The 19742-nt window shown below is 35.9% G+C and overlaps 1 protein-coding gene across 1 annotated transcript; it reads left to right on the top strand.

Moving 5' to 3' along the window:
- The first annotated feature begins 289 nt into the window (after positions 1-289).
- On the top strand, positions 290-17032 carry C4H6orf58 (chromosome 4 C6orf58 homolog). Its single transcript, XM_010358376.1, has 6 exons — positions 290-596; positions 1802-1888; positions 3397-3581; positions 4322-4422; positions 15259-15497; positions 16762-17032. Exons 1-6 carry the CDS (start codon positions 296-298, stop codon positions 16839-16841), a joined length of 993 nt encoding a protein of 330 aa, XP_010356678.1. The 5' UTR covers positions 290-295; the 3' UTR covers positions 16842-17032.
- The last annotated feature ends 2710 nt before the right edge of the window (positions 17033-19742 follow it).

Raw genomic sequence — 19742 nt, 5'->3', positions numbered from 1 at the left:
TTGTAGTCACAATGTAGCCTGGGAAACTTCTGGAAGGTTTTTGTTGATAAATAGTTTTATCTAATACATTATAAACAAGCCTAACCTTGTATTTAGGTTCGGACACAGTATTCTGACACTGAAGAGGCTGGAAAATATAATTATACTAAATGTTAGCTAATACATCAATTTCCTCTACATTTTCACCCTATCCAGGAAAAAAAAAAAAGCAAAGTCAGGTAATTAAATATCATGACTTCCTCTTCCATTCTCCAATAAAAGCCCTGCCACAATCTCAGTCCCCAGCTCTGGCACAATGGCTTTTCTTCCTTCCTGGGTTTGTGTACTAGTTGGTTACTTTTCTGCTTCTTTAGCAGGGACTTCCAATCTCTCAGATATAGAGCCCCCTCTGTGGAAGGAGAGTCCTGGTCAGCTCAGTGACTACAGAGTGGAGAACAGCATGTACATTATTAATCCGTGGGTATACCTTGAGAGAATGGGGATGTATAAAATCCTGTTGAACCAGACGGCTAGGTATTTTGCAAAATTTGCACCAGAAAATGAACAAAATATTTTATGGGGATTGCCTCTGCAGTATGGCTGGCAATATAGGACAGGTAAGAATGACTCTTGTTTTCATTGTAATGATCTACCAGTAGACCTAAGAAGTGTTTGGGAAATTGTACTCTGTGTATACCCTACCATGTTTTTAAAAATTGATTCTTTATCTTGCTCTCTTTTCCCTTATAGTCTTTGTTTTTCTACCTATCCTTCTCCTTACTCATAAATCCTTCTTTTGTGGGTTGTGCGTTATTATTAGAAAGTTCAATGAGGTATAAGACATAGTCATCACCTGTTAAAAGACATCACATCTCATCTATTGAGCATTTCACAAATATTTATTGAAATTCTACTAAGTGCCACACTCCTTTCTAAGCAATGAGATGAACTGAACAGTCAAGGGGATATACAAAGTGATGTCAAATTAGTTTGAATTTCTTAAAGTTCTGATTATGATAAGAGGTTATAAAGAATCATCACATTGTTCATGAGGATCTTTCTCTGTAAAACGTTTGCTTCTTCTTGGAAATAAAGTACCTTACAGTGTATAGACAGAAGTTACATTTTGGGATAAAATATGCATGAATTGAAAGATACTTTTGTTCTGGTTGATAGAAGCTCATGAGAAAGAGTGGTGCCTGTTTTCCAGTCCACACTGATAACACAGCCAATAAAGAAAATACTGTGTGTGAGAAAGAGGTTAAGAAAAGAGCAATTTCATTTGGAAGAAAAACAATGATTATTTTTTAATATTTACATAATACATATTACAGGTGAAACACTTTTGGTGCTTTTTCTCACCTCACATCACAACCTTATAATGTAGTTAATATTATTATCCCCATGTCGTAGATGAGAAAACTAAGGCATTAGGGGTTATTTAGATAAAGTCAAGCTAGTGAATGGTGGAGCAGGGGTTTGTTTTGACTCTCGACCATCTTTTTTTATGTGTATGCATATTGCTTCATAGTTTCGATTAGGAGGTAGAGGAGGAAATAGAAGAGAGAATCCTTACAAAAGCAAATAATATTTAGGACCTATAATTCAAAAGTAGAAAACTGTGATGTTGTTAAGGAAAAGAAAAGAAATTTATTGGGGTCTAAAAAATAAAAGATAGAAAAGAATGATGGGAATACCAACATATATCATTCAGAAATAAATGCTTTTGTATCTACAAACAAAATCTATGTGGTTAAGCAATAGTTACAGCCAGTTCCAAAATGTGTATAATAAATACAACTGTGCATCCTCTCTCCTCCAGGCAGATTAGCTGATCCAACCCGACAGACAAACTGTGGCTATGAATCTGGAGATCATATGTGCATCTCTGTGGACAGTTGGTGGGCTGGTATGTTTGTTTAAGTAGCAAAATAGATATTAACCTTCCCTGAAAGAAAGCATTCAAACCTAAAATCTTAGGGACCAAGACAGAACTAAAACAATCTTGTTCCTATTTTAAAAAGCAATCTATTTCATCATGTACCTTATGGTCTTTAGGTCACATTAAGAGATTTAACAGCCACAATGTCAATAATGATTCCTTAGGACATACCCAGCTTTTCACAGAATGACGAAAATAAGATTCTGCAAAAGCAATGGCCTCTGAGGGGCCAGTTCTGGCAGTTAGGTGGGAGGTCCAACTGATGACAAAGAATCTCCAGAATAAGGAATGATAAGAAGTGAGACATCAAGACAAATGATGCTTTTTCATTTTGCTCAGACCAGATGTGGTTAATATTGAAACCTATAAACATGCCAGAGATTAATACCTACTGCAATTCATTATACCAATCAGTAATCTCAGGCTTTAATCATATACTTTAATGCTAAAATAACCAGAAGGTATTTTCGAATTCTTTCGTTTAATTTTATACTTTAGTAATGAAAACAATTTATACCACAAATCCTTAGAGGTATTTCCCAATAGTTAGAAACATGACCACATTAAATTTCACTTTTTCAGAGCGGCACACATCATATGTATCCTTAAGCATTTTCCTCTTACTACGCATAATTGTTCTTTTAAAAGACCCACAAATAGTAGTGGCCACAGAACTAGAATTCAGAGTTTGTTATTCTTAGATTGGTTTAGTAGTTTGGAGGATTAGCCAGCTACACTGTGGCATAGGACTCCATTCACAAATGCCTGTCTAGGATGAAATATTGTATGTCACTGATTTCTAGTGGAAATCAATATGAGCCTAATATCCAACTAATGAAAATGTCTGAGTCTGCTGGAATAGGTTATACATAGGTAAAATTTTTAAAAATGTAAAAATAGTCTTCTTTGATTGTCAGTCCAATTATCAATGATCTATTGTCAAAACGTATCCAAAATTTTTGCTTTAAAGGCATAAAATAAGATAAAAATGTAGTTATATCATGGTTACAAATTAAATTTACATATATAAAATAGAAAACATTCATTTACCAAAGCTATAATCATGTTAAAATATTTTAGAGAAAACTACAAATACAATTCACAATAAAACTGTTAACAAGAGGTTTTGTACCATTCTGAGGAAAAGTTGATAACTTTCTTCCATTTCTACTTAATACTTTGAAAAGTGACTATTACGAAATCCATTAAAATTACTTTTTGTTTTAAAATATCATAGTCAACTACTTTAGCCAACATGTTATATATTTATGATTATGGAGTTATTAACAGAAACACAATCAAAGTTATGTATTTGACCCTTAGGGGGATTTTTGCTCAATATTTTTTTCCTAGTGTTTAGCTTTTATCATGTTTCTGGGTCTGTGAATTTTTTTAATGACTTATACCTTCCTTAAAAATATTCTCTTTGAAATTTGTTAGTGCTTGTGGTAATAATAAATCTTTTGTTCTTACAGATTTGAATTATTTTCTGTCTTCATTACCCTTTCTTGCTGCGGTTGATTCTGGTATAATGGGGATATCATCAGACCAAGTCAGGCTTTTGCCCCCACCCAAGAATGAGAGGAAGTTTTGTTATGATGTTTCTAGTTGTCGTTCATCTTTCCTTGAGACAATGAACAAGTGGAACACCTTTTACCAGGTTCCTTCTTTATAATCTTAGGAGATAGGAAGAGGATTTATTTTGTCCTATCATTTCATCTAGGATTTTTTGTGCATTGCATAATGTTTTCCTTAGTATGCAAATGTAAATTGCTATGCATGATATATTAATAATATATTATATAGTAAAGTGTTATGAATAATTAACACCTACTGCCTCAATACAGCATTAACATAAATCTATCCATTCTTCTTGCCTCAAATACATTATAACAAATGGTGAGCATACAGGATATTTGGCTGAATGGCGAAGAGGCTATTCTGATTAATTGAATCTTCATGTCCACTAGGATATTAGAAGAAATTTGACTAAAATCAGTGAAGAAAAGATATATTTACTAGTACTTTAGTAGATTGTTGCATTAGTTCAGATCTAATGAAACATTTTAATAAGATATTTTTGTTACTCATGATTTTATGGTAATTTTAGCAGTGCTAATAGGAAAAAATAAAGACCTTATGATCTGTATAAAATATAAAGTCTGAAAATACTTGAAGTTCAATACTTATAGATGCATATGCTATTATTAAAACTAATGAATATTTTTGTGTTCTTTAACGAGTGTTAGACATTAAGGCCATATACATATTTTTACTTAGAAATAAAATTCTTCTTTTATGTAGAATATTGCTAAATTATATATCTGAACATGACTAAATTTCAGGGAGAAGTATTGTATAGTTGCTTAAATATTAATACATTTGACTTCTTTACCTTAGTATTTGCAGTCACCTTTTAGTAAGTTTGATGATCTGTTGAAGTACTTATGGGCTGCACATACTTCAACCTTGGCAGATACTATCAAAAGTTTTGAAGACAGGTAAGAATGTATCTTTAAAGTATCTTTATTTAATATGCTAAGTAATTCTGGGCATTATTTATATATTTTTCTTCTTCTAGAGTATTTTTCAATCTTTATATTAAATAATAAGCCTAACCATTGGAGATTATAATGAGGATGTGTAAATATTTTAACATGATCAGGCTTAAAAAGGTGTTTTATGAAGAAAGGGAAAATTTTGAGAAAAAAAGCCTTGCATGAAGGAACAAACAAACAAGCAACAGGCAACACATTTTCCTAATTGTAGAAGACAAAATAAAATATAAATATGTAAATGACCTTTATTATTTAATATAGACATTGTTACAAGAAAAACTGTAGATAGATAAATGTGGCAGAATTCACTTAAGCAATGAATGATTCATTAAACAGCATCATCCTGAACCAGTAGACGTTCAGAGAGCTTCACCCAGTGATGTGGGCAGGCAGTATTTATAGACAGAAAAAGAAAGTGACATATAGAAACACTTTGATTGGTTACAGCTCAGCATTTGCCTTATTTGGACATAGTGTGATGAGAAATTTGCCTTATATAGGCATGGTTTGATCAGTTGGCAACCTGTGATTGGCTGAAGCTCAGCTGCCATGATTTGATGAGACTCATATTTGTTATAAGAAAATACTCTTAAGTTCGGTTGCAGTTTGTTTACAAACTACATTAAGTTGCAGTTTGCTACATATGGTGGCAATTTTAGACCAAACTTAATTTAACAGTTCCCCACCTTTTGGTCTGCCTCTCAATTTTGAGAGGTTGACCAAAACCTTGGACATTGACACTACTTTCTGTCACTTTCATCATTGATTGATTTGGTATCAGTATGGAATTCACAGTTCACACATCAGGACAGTTGACTGGTTATTTATGTTCTCTTTATGTTTTCATTATTCTAATTTTAGTTAGACCATTTGACATAGAATGAATAGCTGCATAAGAGGATTTAAGACTCTGGGGATGTTAAGGTGTGCCAGGGAGACTATTATGATGGCTATCAGGAGGCTGATACTAAGAGACTGAAGGAGCCTCCATCCATCAATTGAACCAACATAAATCAAGTATATAAATAATTAAGCCAGAATAAAATTCTACTTGTTTTAACCAATTAGCTTGTTTGCTGATTTCTTACAACTGAGCTTCTACCCTACCTGATGAATTTACTTAAGTACAGCAGGGATTGTTAGCTAGTGCACATATTCCTCCCTAAAGGTAGTCCAAAGCAATCCAAACTAAAGGTTACCTAATATGCCTTTAGTAAGAAAATCTAAAGAAGTTTGCTGGAGAATTATAGCCTTTGCAGTAGAATCAGCTATAGTAACTAGTGCATGAGACATATTTCTAAGCGTAACCTCCTTTTACATTTATACAAAGCCAGGGAAGGAATTTTCTACCCAACAATACCCATTAAGAAGAATTCGGCCGGGCGCGGTGGCTCAAGCCTGTAATCCCAGCACTTTGGGAGGCCGAGACGGGCAGATCACAAGGTCAGGAGATCGAGACCATCCTGGCTAACACGGTGAAACCCCGTCTCTACTAAAAAATACAAAAAACTAGCCGGGCGAGGTGGCGGGCGCCTGTAGTCCCAGCTACTCGGGAGGCTGAGGCAGGAGAATGGCATGAACCCGGGAGGCGGAACTTGCAGTGAGCTGAGATCTGGCCAGTGCACTCCAGCTTGGGTGACAGAGCGAGACTCCGTCTCAAAAAAAAAAAAGAAGAAGAAGAATTCATACCTGCTGGTAAACTCCTCTTTATTCCATAGTTCAAATTAAGAGTTGCAGACCAATATCAAGTTTCCAATCAGTTATGGAGTGACAGGAGTACCCTTGGAATCTCTTAATTGCCAGTGGCTCCTTATTTTGCAATTATTGAGACATGGATTCGCCCACATATGTGGTTGGTTGTTAAATCCTACAAATAAAAACATATTCCGGAAGAACCCTACAGATAGTCTCCTGTTTGAGATGCCTTGTGCCTTATGAGTCAGCATTGTGAGTCAGCATTAGTAATATTTGTCTAAGGCCTCATTTTTTAATCAATGTATGGTTAGAAGATACTAACAACTAAAGGATTAGGGTGATAAATTTGCCTACAAACGTCAAATTGTCTTCCTTTTGTTTTTCAAATTCAATTCTGGCTTAATTTAACTACCAAACTCTCATTATAGGTTTTGCCTACTGTTAGATTTAAACAGGCAGTCTGAATATTTCAGTCTAAAAGTCTAGCTGTTTAGAAAGAACTAGATATTGCACATGGAATATCAGTGAAATTTCTTACAGGATGAACCAGAGTATCTCTAAGATCATGTCAGGATTTAGGTTTAACATGACATATGCAATACTCAGTTTAAGTTCCATGCAGAAGTAATTGATTATGAAATCTTCATTCTCACATTATATTGCCATGTATAAACAGAAAATAAACATGGGCCAAAAAGGAAAGGGAGAAAAGACTTCATGTTGACAGAGGAGAAAAGATTTTATTCATGATTTTGGGAAAGCTGTCTACATCAAGGATGCCATCTTCTTCTGGGGGGGGGAAAAAACATCCCTAGTAAGCTTTACCTGGAGGTCTCCAGTGGGTGTACAGTCCCAAGGGTCTGGAAGGGCTCTCTCAAATTGAGAAATGTGGATCCAAGACTCAAATCCCTGAAGCTGTGCTGCAAAAAAGAACTTGGTGTGGTCCTTTCTGATGGAGTTCAAGGACAGTCTTTCTTTGGTGTTGTTTCCAAAAGAACTGATCTCTAGGTTCTAGATCATGAATGATCTGGTTGTTATCAGTTCGTGGGCCACGAAGAGCTTCTTTCATCTGGTGAAAATATCCTTTGGCAAAATGCATTGAAGCCTCACAATTTTGAGTCATATCAGAGTTTAGAAAAACATGAGATACATGAGGTTTTATTATTAGAGACATAGGCCTTCCAATAACTATTTCACAGAGTCAATCTGTTTTTTCCTACAGGAGTGGATTTGATTGTTATCAATCAGTAGGACCTTTGACCAATGCAATCCAACAAGTTCCGTTAGCTTTGTCTAATGCCACTGTGTTTCTAATACCTTTTTAAACTGTTTTACATCTTTTCTGGTAAAATGAGTACCTATATTGCTAGAGATGTTTCCAGGAATGCCCTATAAAAACACTTTCTAATAACCTTCTCACTATTGTTATAGCATTAGCCTTCCTGCATAGAAACACACCTATAAAACCAGAAAATATGCACTGAAGGTGACAATTGAATTAAATATATTTGTCTGTGTTCAAATGATCCAACATGTGCCAAAAATGTATCACTTGAGGTTTTTATTATATTACCAGCATTATCAGTTTGACAAACCAAATGTTGGCGATAAGAATAGTCACTCCACCAATATTTTCCTCATAATTTGGATTATTTTATCTCTCCCTTGATGAGTATAGAGCTTTTAATAATGGAAGCTTTTAGGACCCAGGAAGGACTAGGAGGCCATCTGTGCATTCCATGAGTCCATATTTAACATTGAATTTATATATATTTTCAATATATTTATTATATATTATATATTATAAATTAAAAATTTAATATTTTAAAAATATTTTTTTAAATGTCAGTTTTGACTGGCACACCCAGCACTTTGGGAGCCCAATGTGGGCGGATCATGAGGTCAGGAGTTCCAGACCAGCCTGGTCAATATGGGAAACCCCATCTCTACTAAAAATACAGAAATTAGTCAGGCATGGTGCCGCATGCTTCTAGTACCAGCTACTGGGGAGGCTGAGGCAGAAGAATTGCTTGAACCCGGGGGCGGAGGTTGCAGTGAGCTGAGATTGCGCCACTGCACTCCAGAGACTGGGGACTGGGTGATAGAGTGAGATTCCATCTCAAAAAAAAAAAAAAAAAAAAGTCAGTTTTGTATTTCCAAATCAGGTCAGTAGCTTGCTTACTAAATAGGTTATCATAGGTAATTTGGCTTGAGTCAATCTCATGATATTTGTTCAAATTGCTTATCTAAACAACTTCACTTCTGGCTGACATAGCATGAAAATCTGCCAAAGCATTTTCATAGCAATCAATTAATTCTTGTTCGACTTGATGTTGGGTTAGAAGTTTTATGAATCAATCAGTCTCTTCGTAACAGTTCTGGGAATTCTCATTCGGTCCAATGGGATGATCAGATTTCTAGGAATTTCATAAAATTTCTGGAACGTATATTAATAACACATCCATACAAATACAACTTAAAGAAGGTTTAACATTACTTATTATTTGATAATGCTTTCCATATTATTTATCAAATAGGCCCAATTACTTTAATATCTCTCTTTTCATAAGGAGGGATATCCTTTTGAGATGTTCCAAAGGCCCACCTGCAAAGTCCCAAAGTTAATTTGAGGTCAATAAAAACACTTGATTTAGAATTTCGGAAGCTTGCCAAAAATATCAAAGGTTTAAAATACTTGATAAAATAGGATCACAGATCACTTTTAAATATTAATAGTCAGCCATTTTAACCAGAGTGATAATTTAAAGATTTTAAAGGCAAACACAGAAAAATTACAGTTATGGAAAAACCTTCGATCTTTTATAGAGAGGACTCAGTTGTTTAAATGATCAAAAAACCTAATGAAGACAACATGAAGCACAGGAAATTATCTTAGTAAAATGCAGAATCTTTGTTTTCTAGGACAATTACTTCAAGGGTAAAGAAAAACTTTTCACAATGTCCTACTAAGAACAGACCAATACTCCGAGAAAACCTTGGCTTAACGCAAGGAAATAAATTCTAATTTTGCATCAGTGTACCTTTGATATTAATGCTCAATTTTTAGAAAACCATATAAATAATTCTCTTCTAATTTTAGCCAACTTGATCAACACAAGTTTTTTCACAAAATTTATCTTTCTTTTATAACTTTCTTATACATTCATTCTTTGTCCTATACTTCTTCTCTTCTCATTTTGGAACAACAGGTCATTCTATATACCAGGATAAAATTTGCTCTTCTGTTTCTTGAACAAAACAAAACATCTTCATATATTATAGTTTTTCTTACCAAAAGCACATTTTACCTGTCTACTTGCATATAGCTTTGTTTTCCTTATTTCTAACTATTTCAATTATATATAATTAAGAAGCTTGACTCCTATTAACCTTAATTTCCAGTGAACACTAAGAAACAAGCAATTGTGAACTGTTGTACCAGTAATCTGTAGACTAATAAATCTATGAATTATACTTTCCAGAAGCATGTGTTTTCTCCTGGTGAATTTGTCAGTGTGGCACAAAATACGCTTATTAACCATCCCAAATACCTTTGGTCCCTCTGCAATAAAAAACTGTAGAAGAGGCAAAATATTATTTCTATTGAAGACTAAGCTTTGATTTTTTAAAATCTTGCCCAAATTCCTACCTAAGGGGTCTGGGGAGTCATGCCCTATGAACCATAAATTGTCATCAGATGGGTTTTATTTAAACCTATGTATCATGACTTACTTTCCAACATGACTACGGCATATGTGACAAAGAAGAAAAACAAAATATTTTACCCCAAAACATGTTTCTTTGCCGTATTTTGAAATGGCTTGCAAAGCTGTCCTTCGTGGGGGAAATTTGCATTTGTAAAGAATCTCTGTTAACATAGCTAGATCTTTTTCTTCCAGGCCCTCCCAGTCCTGAAGAGATTAACTGAGAGTCTAGCACTTTTTAAAGGTCTGAATAGGAAATATTTGTCATCTATTTTCTCTAAAGCAGCCATTATGAGACATCAAAAGTACCGTAGTCACCACATTCTTTTATTTTAACTTGAACATTTTCATTAATCCCAAGTCTTTAGACAAACTCAAACAATTGTCGAACCAGAAAATGTTTAAATTTTCCTATAGCCTGGATCCATCCCCACCCCCCTATTTCAAATCGTCCCGCCTTTCTGGACCAAACAAACGTATTTCTCAAATGTATTTTATTGATGTCTCATGCTTCTCTAAAACATATAAACAAAGCTGCACCCCAGCCACCTTGGGCACATGTTTTTGGGACTTCCTGAGGGCTATGCCATGGGCCACGGTCACTCTTATTTGTCTCAGAATAAATCCCTTCAAATATTTTACAGAGTTTGACTCTTTTTGCTGACACTATTTTTCAGTTTTTTTCTTTTTGGGCCTGAGAATTAAATTGTTGTTTGTATAGACTTCCCTCAGCCTCAACTTTCCATTCTCGATGATAAGGCTGTTAAGAAAAAAATTTTGGTATAGGAAGGACATCTTTCACATGGGAATTTTATCTTGCTTATGTCCATTTAACTTACCTGTTTTTAACAATTATGTTTGAATGGCTCATAAAAATCAAACGTTAATCAGCTAGTGATTGGCTTATTTTTTTATCTGACAAATTTTGTAATATAGAGATGAATAAGAGAATATAGAGAAAAATAGAGAAAAAATATAGAATATAGAGAATATAGAGAAAAAATAAGCTTATTTTTTTCTACCAGGTTTACTGTAGTAATGTAAACGTGCAAAGCATTTGGGTTAGTTCTTGTTTTTCCAAAATAATACTTAAATTATATAGGCACTTATTTTCCTTGAGTCAAATACAGCTCTTTCATAATTTAAGTTTGGCACTATCATAAGGAAATAGAAAAATATCCCATATATATCATGCATACAGACATATATAAACATATAGACCAAAACAGATCTTATTGAGATGGGAGAGCTCCCTGGACCCTTTGCAGGACTCGTAACGGGTGTGACTTGCTTACTTGGCCACCATGTTCAAATGCCCTGTAGGATGGGGTACATGCAGGTGAGTGGGTGCCAGGGCTGGAGGCTGGGGCAAGTGCTTTTGGGCTCTGGCCTAATGGTACCATCTAGGGGTGCATTACAATTAATGCTCTTTCAGTAGTTACTGTCCATGGATGATTAAGTGTTAACCAGCTCAGTGAAAAGTCAGGGTGATAGACTTTTACATCCTGCCCTCTTGGTACCTGCGTATTTGTCCAGTGTTCAGGAAGAATTAGGTCACATGGACTTGAAGGATGGTGAATGCAGAGATTTTATAGAGTGATGGAGGCAGCTCTCAGTGGGATAAATGGGGAGCTGGAAAGGGGATGGAGTGGGAAGATAACAACTCCTCTCTGACTATCCTGCTGCCTTTTCAATGTACCAATGCTTCTTCTCGTCTTCTCTGCCGCACCACTCTGCTCCTCTGCCAGTGGAGTTTGGGGTTTTTATGGGTACGGGATGGGGGACATGGAGGGCCAGAGTAGTTCTGGAAAAAGCAACATTTGGGTGGGAAAACAGAGATGTGAAGTTCTCATTTAGGGCCATGGGCCCAGGCTTATGGGTGGGGACTTTGCTGGGGAACTGCCCTCTTCTACCCAGTATTTCTCTGCCTCCTGTCCATATCATTATGATTTTATTCTAAAAGTTTTAGTCATGTGGCAGGTACAGTAATACACACTCATTAATTTATTAAAGAATATCTGGATCCAAAATTGTCTTTTTCTGGCCAACGAAGCAGACTATGTGCCCATATGGCCAAAACCCTCCTTTACGTGTGTGTGTGTGTGTGTGTGTGTGTGTGTGTGTTAGTGAGAGAGAGAAGAAAAAGATAAAACTTTTAGAAATGTTCACTTACAAGTTTCCAAATAGTTCCTTCGTTTTTTCCTTAGCTCTCTCTAAATTTGCATTTCCAAAGGAATGTCTCTTACATAAGGTCAGGTAGAAAATTTACATTTCAGAGATAAAGAGCTTAGATTTCAAGTTTAAATAACATCATTTGCCTAAACCAAGAAATAAGGGTATAGGTAAGGCCCAGTTAAGACACAATGGCCACGAAAAGTACCTTAAACAAAGGCAAGGCTTGTTATGTAGATTTAAAACAATGCCTTTTTCATTGTGAGTTTCTAGTGACCTAGTCCTCCTTTTGTTGCCAGTGTAGAAAAGGAGACAGTCTTACAAATTGAGAATATCCTTAGAGATGTGATTTTTTCTTATTAGTCAAGAATTTTTTTATGTCCATACTCAGCACAGAAACTTTTAATCTTATAGTCACAGATTAATTAATATTTTAGGTTAGTTTGTTTTCACAATTGAATGACAGACCAATAAGTAGTTATTTTTCCAAGAAAGAGTTTTGGGGTATAGTAAAGATTATGACAGCAAGAAAGAGGTAAACAGAATTGGCAGCACGCATAATGAGCGGGGTTTTAGAAGCACAGTTTCAGTTCACTGAGAAGCCACCATGGGAGAAGCAGGATCAAACTGAAAAAACAAAGAGGGTTAATTCTTACAAATGTTTTTCTGAAAATGATCAAAGTGTCAATTAGACAGGATTGAACACAGGGACTTTCCAGATTTGATATGAACCCTCTCTTCCCCCAAAATCCACCATTCAGAGTTTTTCTTTCTGAGGGAATGATTGATTATTATGCCAAAAGTGAAGCCTTTGTGGTTTCTTCTGGTGGGGAAACCGTACAAAGGGAGTGGATTCATCAGATGGCTGGTGTAAAAATGGACAGTTATTTTTCTTTTTCCAATGGCTTGGCTGTTTACAATAAAAGCAGACATCTCAATGCACAAGTTTCTTTAGTTTGGGCCCCCCTTGGTTTGGGTTTTAAAATAGGTACGAATAAGTCTTTTTTGTCCTTGGAGCTGTTGTAACTATGAAGACAAGCACCTGTTTGCATTTTGTAAGGAGTTTCCTCACTGTGGCCACTGTAATTCTAACTAACCTTTGGTAAGATTCACCCATTTCTCTAGAAAAGCATAACTTCTGGGTCCATAGTTCTTTTTATTTTATTTTATTTTTTATTTTTTTTAACATTAAATTGGCTGAAGTTCCAGATGAAGGAGTTCCAGAATCTTTGTATCCTGATGAACTCATGATTTCCTATCTTTTGGTAACGAGACCTACCTACTGAATGCAGTCCAGTTTCTGTCTGACCCAGTCAGACACCTGAGGCCTCCCTATAGGACCCACTCCTGTTTCTGTCACGACTTTTAAATATGGTCCAGATCAAAAAAATGCTCAAATGAATTCAAAGAGCTTAAAACACAAGTTCATGGAGCTTGAATCTAAGAAAGAACTCACCCATAACCCCAGTTGCTGTAAAAGTGTAAGTTTGGCACTATCATAAGGAAATAGAAAAATATCACATATATATCATACATACAGACATACATAAACATATAGACCAAAACAGATCTTATTGAGATGGGAGAGCTCCCTGGACCACTTTGCAGGACTTGTAGCAGGGGTGTGGCCTCCTTACTTTGCCACCATGTTCAAATGCCCTGTGGGACGGGGAGCATGCAGGTGAGTGGGCGCAGGGGTTCAATGAGCATAATGAGCCCTGGAAAGGACCTTTGCTTGGTCACTTGGTGCTTCTGGGGGTTGCTGGAGGTCTATTTTGTGTTGGTATCTCCATTCATGTTAGTGGCTTTCCTCAACTGATGCATTTGAAGAGTTTATTATTGAATTTCTTCACTGCTCTTGTGATTTCTGTGTATTGAACTGGTGCCCTCATCTCTTCTCTCCCAGTGATTCTGACTTACTTCCAATTTGTTTAGTACATTGTTACTAGAGCTCTGTGGCCCTTGCTCAAAATCTTTATGACTTCACATTTCCTTTCATCTTTGCTTGGTGGGTGACTGTAATGTATCAAGGGGAATTGAATCCAGATCAAACGCTTCTGTCATCAACAATCCAACCCTGCCCACCCTACCACTTCCAAGTATAGAGCAGGGAGGATCCCACAAGCATGGGAGTCAAACAGACAATGGGTATTATCTGGGTTATGTTATAGTTTATTTAATCTCAATAAGCATAATGCAAGCACCTTCTGTTTAATGGATCCTTTCTATATTGCTGTCAAAATAAAATCAGATAATCTAATTTCTAGACATTATAATAGAAATAACTAGAGAAAAAAATCTTCAAATATGTGGATGATATGATGTTATGGGAATATAGAAGAGAAGAAAGTGGTAGATTCCACCTCAGGTGGGCTGGAAAGCTTTGTGAAGAACATAATATCTATGATGAGACTTGAAACAGAATGTACCTGGTAAACCACATGGTGAGTATACAACGTCTCAGGGAAACTAAGTCTATTTGCAAAACTACAAGTTGTTCAGCATGCTTAGACAGCTGTAGAAACAGATGTGACTTATTATAGTTTTAAAACTATTGAATATACCTTTAATCTTTCCATTGTAATTATTTGTCCCCATTTCTTAGGAGAAACTAAACGTTCTCACCTATTATGGGGAAAAATACAGAGGCTTTTGTAATAATTACAGAGTCTTTTCTAACAATTACAGAGGCTTTTTTTCTACTGGAGGCTTCCTGTGGTAGAAAATGTCAATTATTTGGAAATTAGATAGTAAAAATCAGACATCTTTTTTTCTAGAAAGCTCAATGTTTCTAGGATCCCATGGCTTCAAGAAATCAACAGTTTCACAAAGGATATTTGAGTCTAGCAAAATTTTTGCTTTAGACCTTTGATATTTATCTCTACATTGGCAAAGAGTATAATTTAAAAATGCCTTACTTTTGGTTATTAGGTGGCATTCAAGTATAATGTGCTGAATTAAAGAAGATAAAATGCAATGTAAAATGTAAACAATTAATGAGATGATTCTTTCTAGATTTAGAAGTTTAGTGAGCCATCTTCACACCTCCTGAGAGATGGAATAAAGTCATCACATTATCAATCCTATTTTCTAAATTATAAAATTATGAATTTAGTTTGTTGGCAGGAACCAACTTTTTCTGAAGGCAATGAGGTTGAAATTCTGAGGTGACTAATTATAATTAAGTACTTTTCCATTTGTCTTTTAGATATGATTATTATTCTCAAACAGAAGCACATTTTGAGAGAAGTTGGGTACTGGCTGTGGATCATTTAGCTGCAGTCCTCTTTCCTACAACCTTGATTAGAATATCTAAGTTCCAGAAGGGGCTGCCACCGCGAATTCTTCTTAATACTGATGTAGCCCCTTTCATCAGTGACTTTACTGCTTTTCAGAATGTAGTCCTGTTCCTTCTAAATGTGCTTGGCAATGTGGATAAATCTACAGGTAAGAACCTTAAAAGAATACTTTTAAAAATCAATATTATGTTGAAACAGTAGAGGAGGAAATAATAATTAAATCAGTGATATAAACATTACAGCACTCCAAAAATAAAGCTATGATTTCCTGTGGGTATCCATTCTATTCCTTTAGCAATAATCACTCTTGATATATAGAACCATTTAATGAGCACACATTTTAATCCTCTTACATATGGCCTGTCCTTTCATCTGGAGACCATGTTGAAACTTGAAGTTGGCAAATCAACTGAAACATTTTTTTTTTTTGTTCTACATACTGATATATATTCCTTATTTTGATCATCAGATCTTTTTTTTAAAAAAAAAAAAAAACAACAAAAAAAACTTTCTACTTTGCTCTTAAAGAAAATTAAGACATTTTAAGAGAAACCCTGCCATGATTAATGAAATTATTAGCAATTTGGCTTACCTGAGTTCCCTTGATCCAATACTATTAGTCATGGAAGAAGGGTTTTATTCCAGCCCTTCAAATGCTGGATCTTCTAGTGAGTAAAAAAAAAAAACCAGAGGATTCTTTATCTACCAGTTTGAAAGTGACTATATCATTCCCATTTGCTATACATGCACTGAAGCATTGAGCCAAACTTAAAACATAATTATATTATTAATGTTTTTCAAAGCAAAAACATCGAGCCTGAAAGATAAAAATGGAGGAAATTAAATATGAATAAATTAAACCTATGTTGTAAAAAAAACCTCTGCATCGGTTAGAGTAACAAAAACATCCAAACACTTTATAGACTTCATACAATTGAAGTTTTCCTTTTGGTTCTAGTGTGGGATTCTCTGTCAGTAGGAAGCTTCCCTTCACACAGTGAGTGAGTAGCAGAGCAAGTCCCCTTCACTCTGTGAAAGTTTTTCTTGGAGCTTTTTCCCAAAAATGAGTTGATCCAATTTATTCTGTTTAATAGATGTTTAGCGTTATTATTAGTTATTACCAATAATATAACAATGACATTTTATATATATTTTTTCTTGCATAATGTATTATTTTACCACCAAATTCATAGAAAGAACATGAAATAAAGTTGGTAAGTCAGATATTGCCAAATGGTATTGCCAATAATGCGATGAATAACATGCCATGTTTACTTTTCTTTCTATAATTTATGACTTTACCCCTAAATTGGTAGAAAGGAAATGAAATAAAATTATGAGCCATATATTGCCAAAAGGTACTTTAAAAAATTTGCAAGAGTTTACATGTAATAATTTTGTATCTTTTACAGGTTATCTTTGTACAGAAAAATCTAATGTATCTAGAGGTCATTCGGAATCTAGCTCTAGCATTTATGGAAATAACTCCTGAAACATTTAACTTGAAACTTCAGGGAATGATTAATGAATTAAAAATGAAAAACTCTAACTTGACAATCAGTAATTTCAAAAAATTAATGTAATCGTGACCATGTAGTTTTATTATTTCTGATGTTTTTGATTTATGCTTATTTGTTAAGATCTTGTACACATATTAAAAACTTAAATGCATTCAAATTAAAATAGTGATAATTTTGCTCATGATTTTAAAATTCATTAATAATTAACATGTTTAAGATAAAAGTATATTGTATTATGCTACCAAAAAAACTGAGAAATTAACAAACATACTAAACTTATGTAGCTCTTTTGTTGTTATCCTATCATCAAATTTCATGACATTTAGACTAATATATATTGCTGATTTATAAACAAAATACAGATCATTTTGAAATAAAATACTGACAGGCAGTTTAAATTTTTTAAGTTCATAAAATTGAACTGGAAAATAGAATACACTAACTTGTGTCAGTTTTCTCTGTGTTTTTGCTGATCACAAGTTTACAGCAATTATACAATAGAGTTCCCCTCCTTTCACCCACACTTGACAATGAATTCATTATATATAAAATGTATAATTAATGAGTGAGAATACACTGGCCAGGAGGTGGTGATTTCTAGAGCTGACATGAAGCTTTCATAGGAAAGTTTTCCCAGGGTCTCATTCACAGACTAAATCTGCCCACTAACTGTTGGAAAATGAAATTGGACAAATTGGTTTGAATATATGGGTACTGGATTAGGAAAGATGTAGTTTAAATCTCAGCAATGGTTGGGCATGGTGGCTCATGCCTGTAATCCCAGCACTTTGGGAGGCGGAGGTGGGCAGATCACTTGAGGTCAGGAATTTGAGACCAACCTGGCCAACATGGTAAAACTCCATCTCTACTACAAATACAAAAATTAGCTGGGCGTGGTGGTGTGTGCCTATAATCCCGGCTACTTGGGAGGTTGGGGGAGAAGAATCGCTTGAGCCCTGGAGGTAGCAGTCGCAGTGATGCCGAGATCGCACCACTGCACTTCAACCTGGACAACAGAGTGACTCTGTCTCAAAAACAAACAAACAAACAAACAAAAAGCTCAACTCTAGTTTGCCAGTTGAGTTGAGCTTGGGCCATTTTTCTAGCACTGTCTGTGCTTCAGTTTACTTATTGTTAGAGTTAAGATTATAAAACCTACATTGCTAGATTATTTTGGGGAGTCACTAAAAGAATAAATATAAGGGTGGCTAGTGTTGTAGAAAAAACTGGGTTCCTGTCATATGACCAGGAAAGATTAGGCTTGTAGACACTTTGAAGGGAGGGGGGAATGGAATTTACTGGGTGAAAAGGAAAAAACTCAGCAAAACAGAGGTGTTCCTGTTAACAGGTCCCCATGTCACAGATTGAATCCCAGGTTACCACACAGGAACAGGAGAGGTCAGGCTCCTACCCCCTGCAAACAGCACTAACTTCCCAAGGCTCCACCCCATCGCCCTAGAGCACAGGCCGATAGGAGATTCTCCAGGACCAGCAGTCTGGTTTTTCAGCCTTTAAGCTGTTTTAGGCTTGATAGTGGGGCTTCACCGGGGAAACCCTTGGTTGCCTCCTGTCTCTATCATTCCCCTACTAAAGAAGTACATCTAACTGTCCTTAGAATAACGATAAGGATAAGCATAAGGATAAGGATAAGGTTAATGATAAAGACAGATCTTCACCGCTTCCTGCTGACAGAGGGCGCTATTTTGGGGAAATGGCAGTCAGAGCTCCCTCAGAGGCCTATCTAAGGGTTCCTGGAAAAAGGAGCCATAGACAAAGGCTTTGGTTGCATGATTGTTTTGGGTTTGATCGTCTGAAGGTGAGAAGAGACAACCTGGGTTATTAGAAAACATACATAGAAATGGAATAAGGGAGGGGTAAGGATACCTCAAAAATCCTGAGGCCTTTTACCAGTTTGCGCAAGGAGAGGGGATGTCAAAAAGCTGGACCGGTAATAAAACTTTTACCCTTTTGTCAGCATGTTAGGCTTCTGTGTTCCCTTCCCCTGAGCCCAATTCTAAGCCAACCAGTTTAAGGTTTGAGAAGTTAACTCTTCCGATTTTGGAGGATGCATCTGAGGGGAGTGTCCTGTAGTTTGGAGACACAATTACCTATCAGTGAAAGGGGTAGATGAAAATAAAGGAAAGAAGAAGGAATTTTTTCAGAGGAGTCCCAGGGGTTCAGAATGCATTCAAAAGGGATACAGACTAAAGTTTAATGGCTACTCTCTAGAAAGAGGGGAGCAGGTGTCCCTGGTTCCTTTCTCTTCCTAGCAAATACCCAGCGCATATGAGAGAGGGAAAATGAGGTGTTCCTCTTTCTCTCCTCTGTCCTTGTATTCCCAAGTCTTGGTGACCACAGCAGGGTGCCACCCAGGGGTGTTAAAGTGACTTTCAACCATGTTAACAGGGTGGCCTAGGGGATGGGGGTATCTGCTCTTACCCCTGTATGCCCTATCACCCCTGCTGTCAGTAGCCTTGAATTCCCTAGACCTCATTTATGCCATGGATATTAGTGTGATCTTTATCCATGGAATGAGAAGCTAGGCTTAATTGGCAGGAATCAGTCATGCTCACCTGTATTGTGCCTTTTAACTTCTGTTATCATCTGCTTCCAGATCCCTTAGATCCAGTTTTCTATTCTAGGGCTTTGATCCAAAGCTTGGAATTGAGTTTGGGACAGAAATGTGTCTCGTGGGAGTTGCAAGGACTCCTTATCATAAGCCAAATGCTGAAGTGAAGCTGTGGAATTGAGTTTTCCTCCAACAAGGGAGAGAAAAGGACATCTTGTGACATGTCCAGATAACTGGTGGCTATAGTTATGCTTGCTAAGATTTCAGTGCATTGTGCTTGACTTTGGTTAGCTCCCTTTGTCTT

This window comes from Rhinopithecus roxellana, chromosome 4 (genome assembly GCF_007565055.1).
Source record: "Rhinopithecus roxellana isolate Shanxi Qingling chromosome 4, ASM756505v1, whole genome shotgun sequence".
In the NCBI taxonomy this organism is placed as follows: Eukaryota; Metazoa; Chordata; class Mammalia; order Primates; family Cercopithecidae; genus Rhinopithecus; species Rhinopithecus roxellana.
The sequence above is the reverse complement of the archived record's forward strand: the minus strand, read 5'-3'. Positions and strand labels throughout refer to the sequence as shown.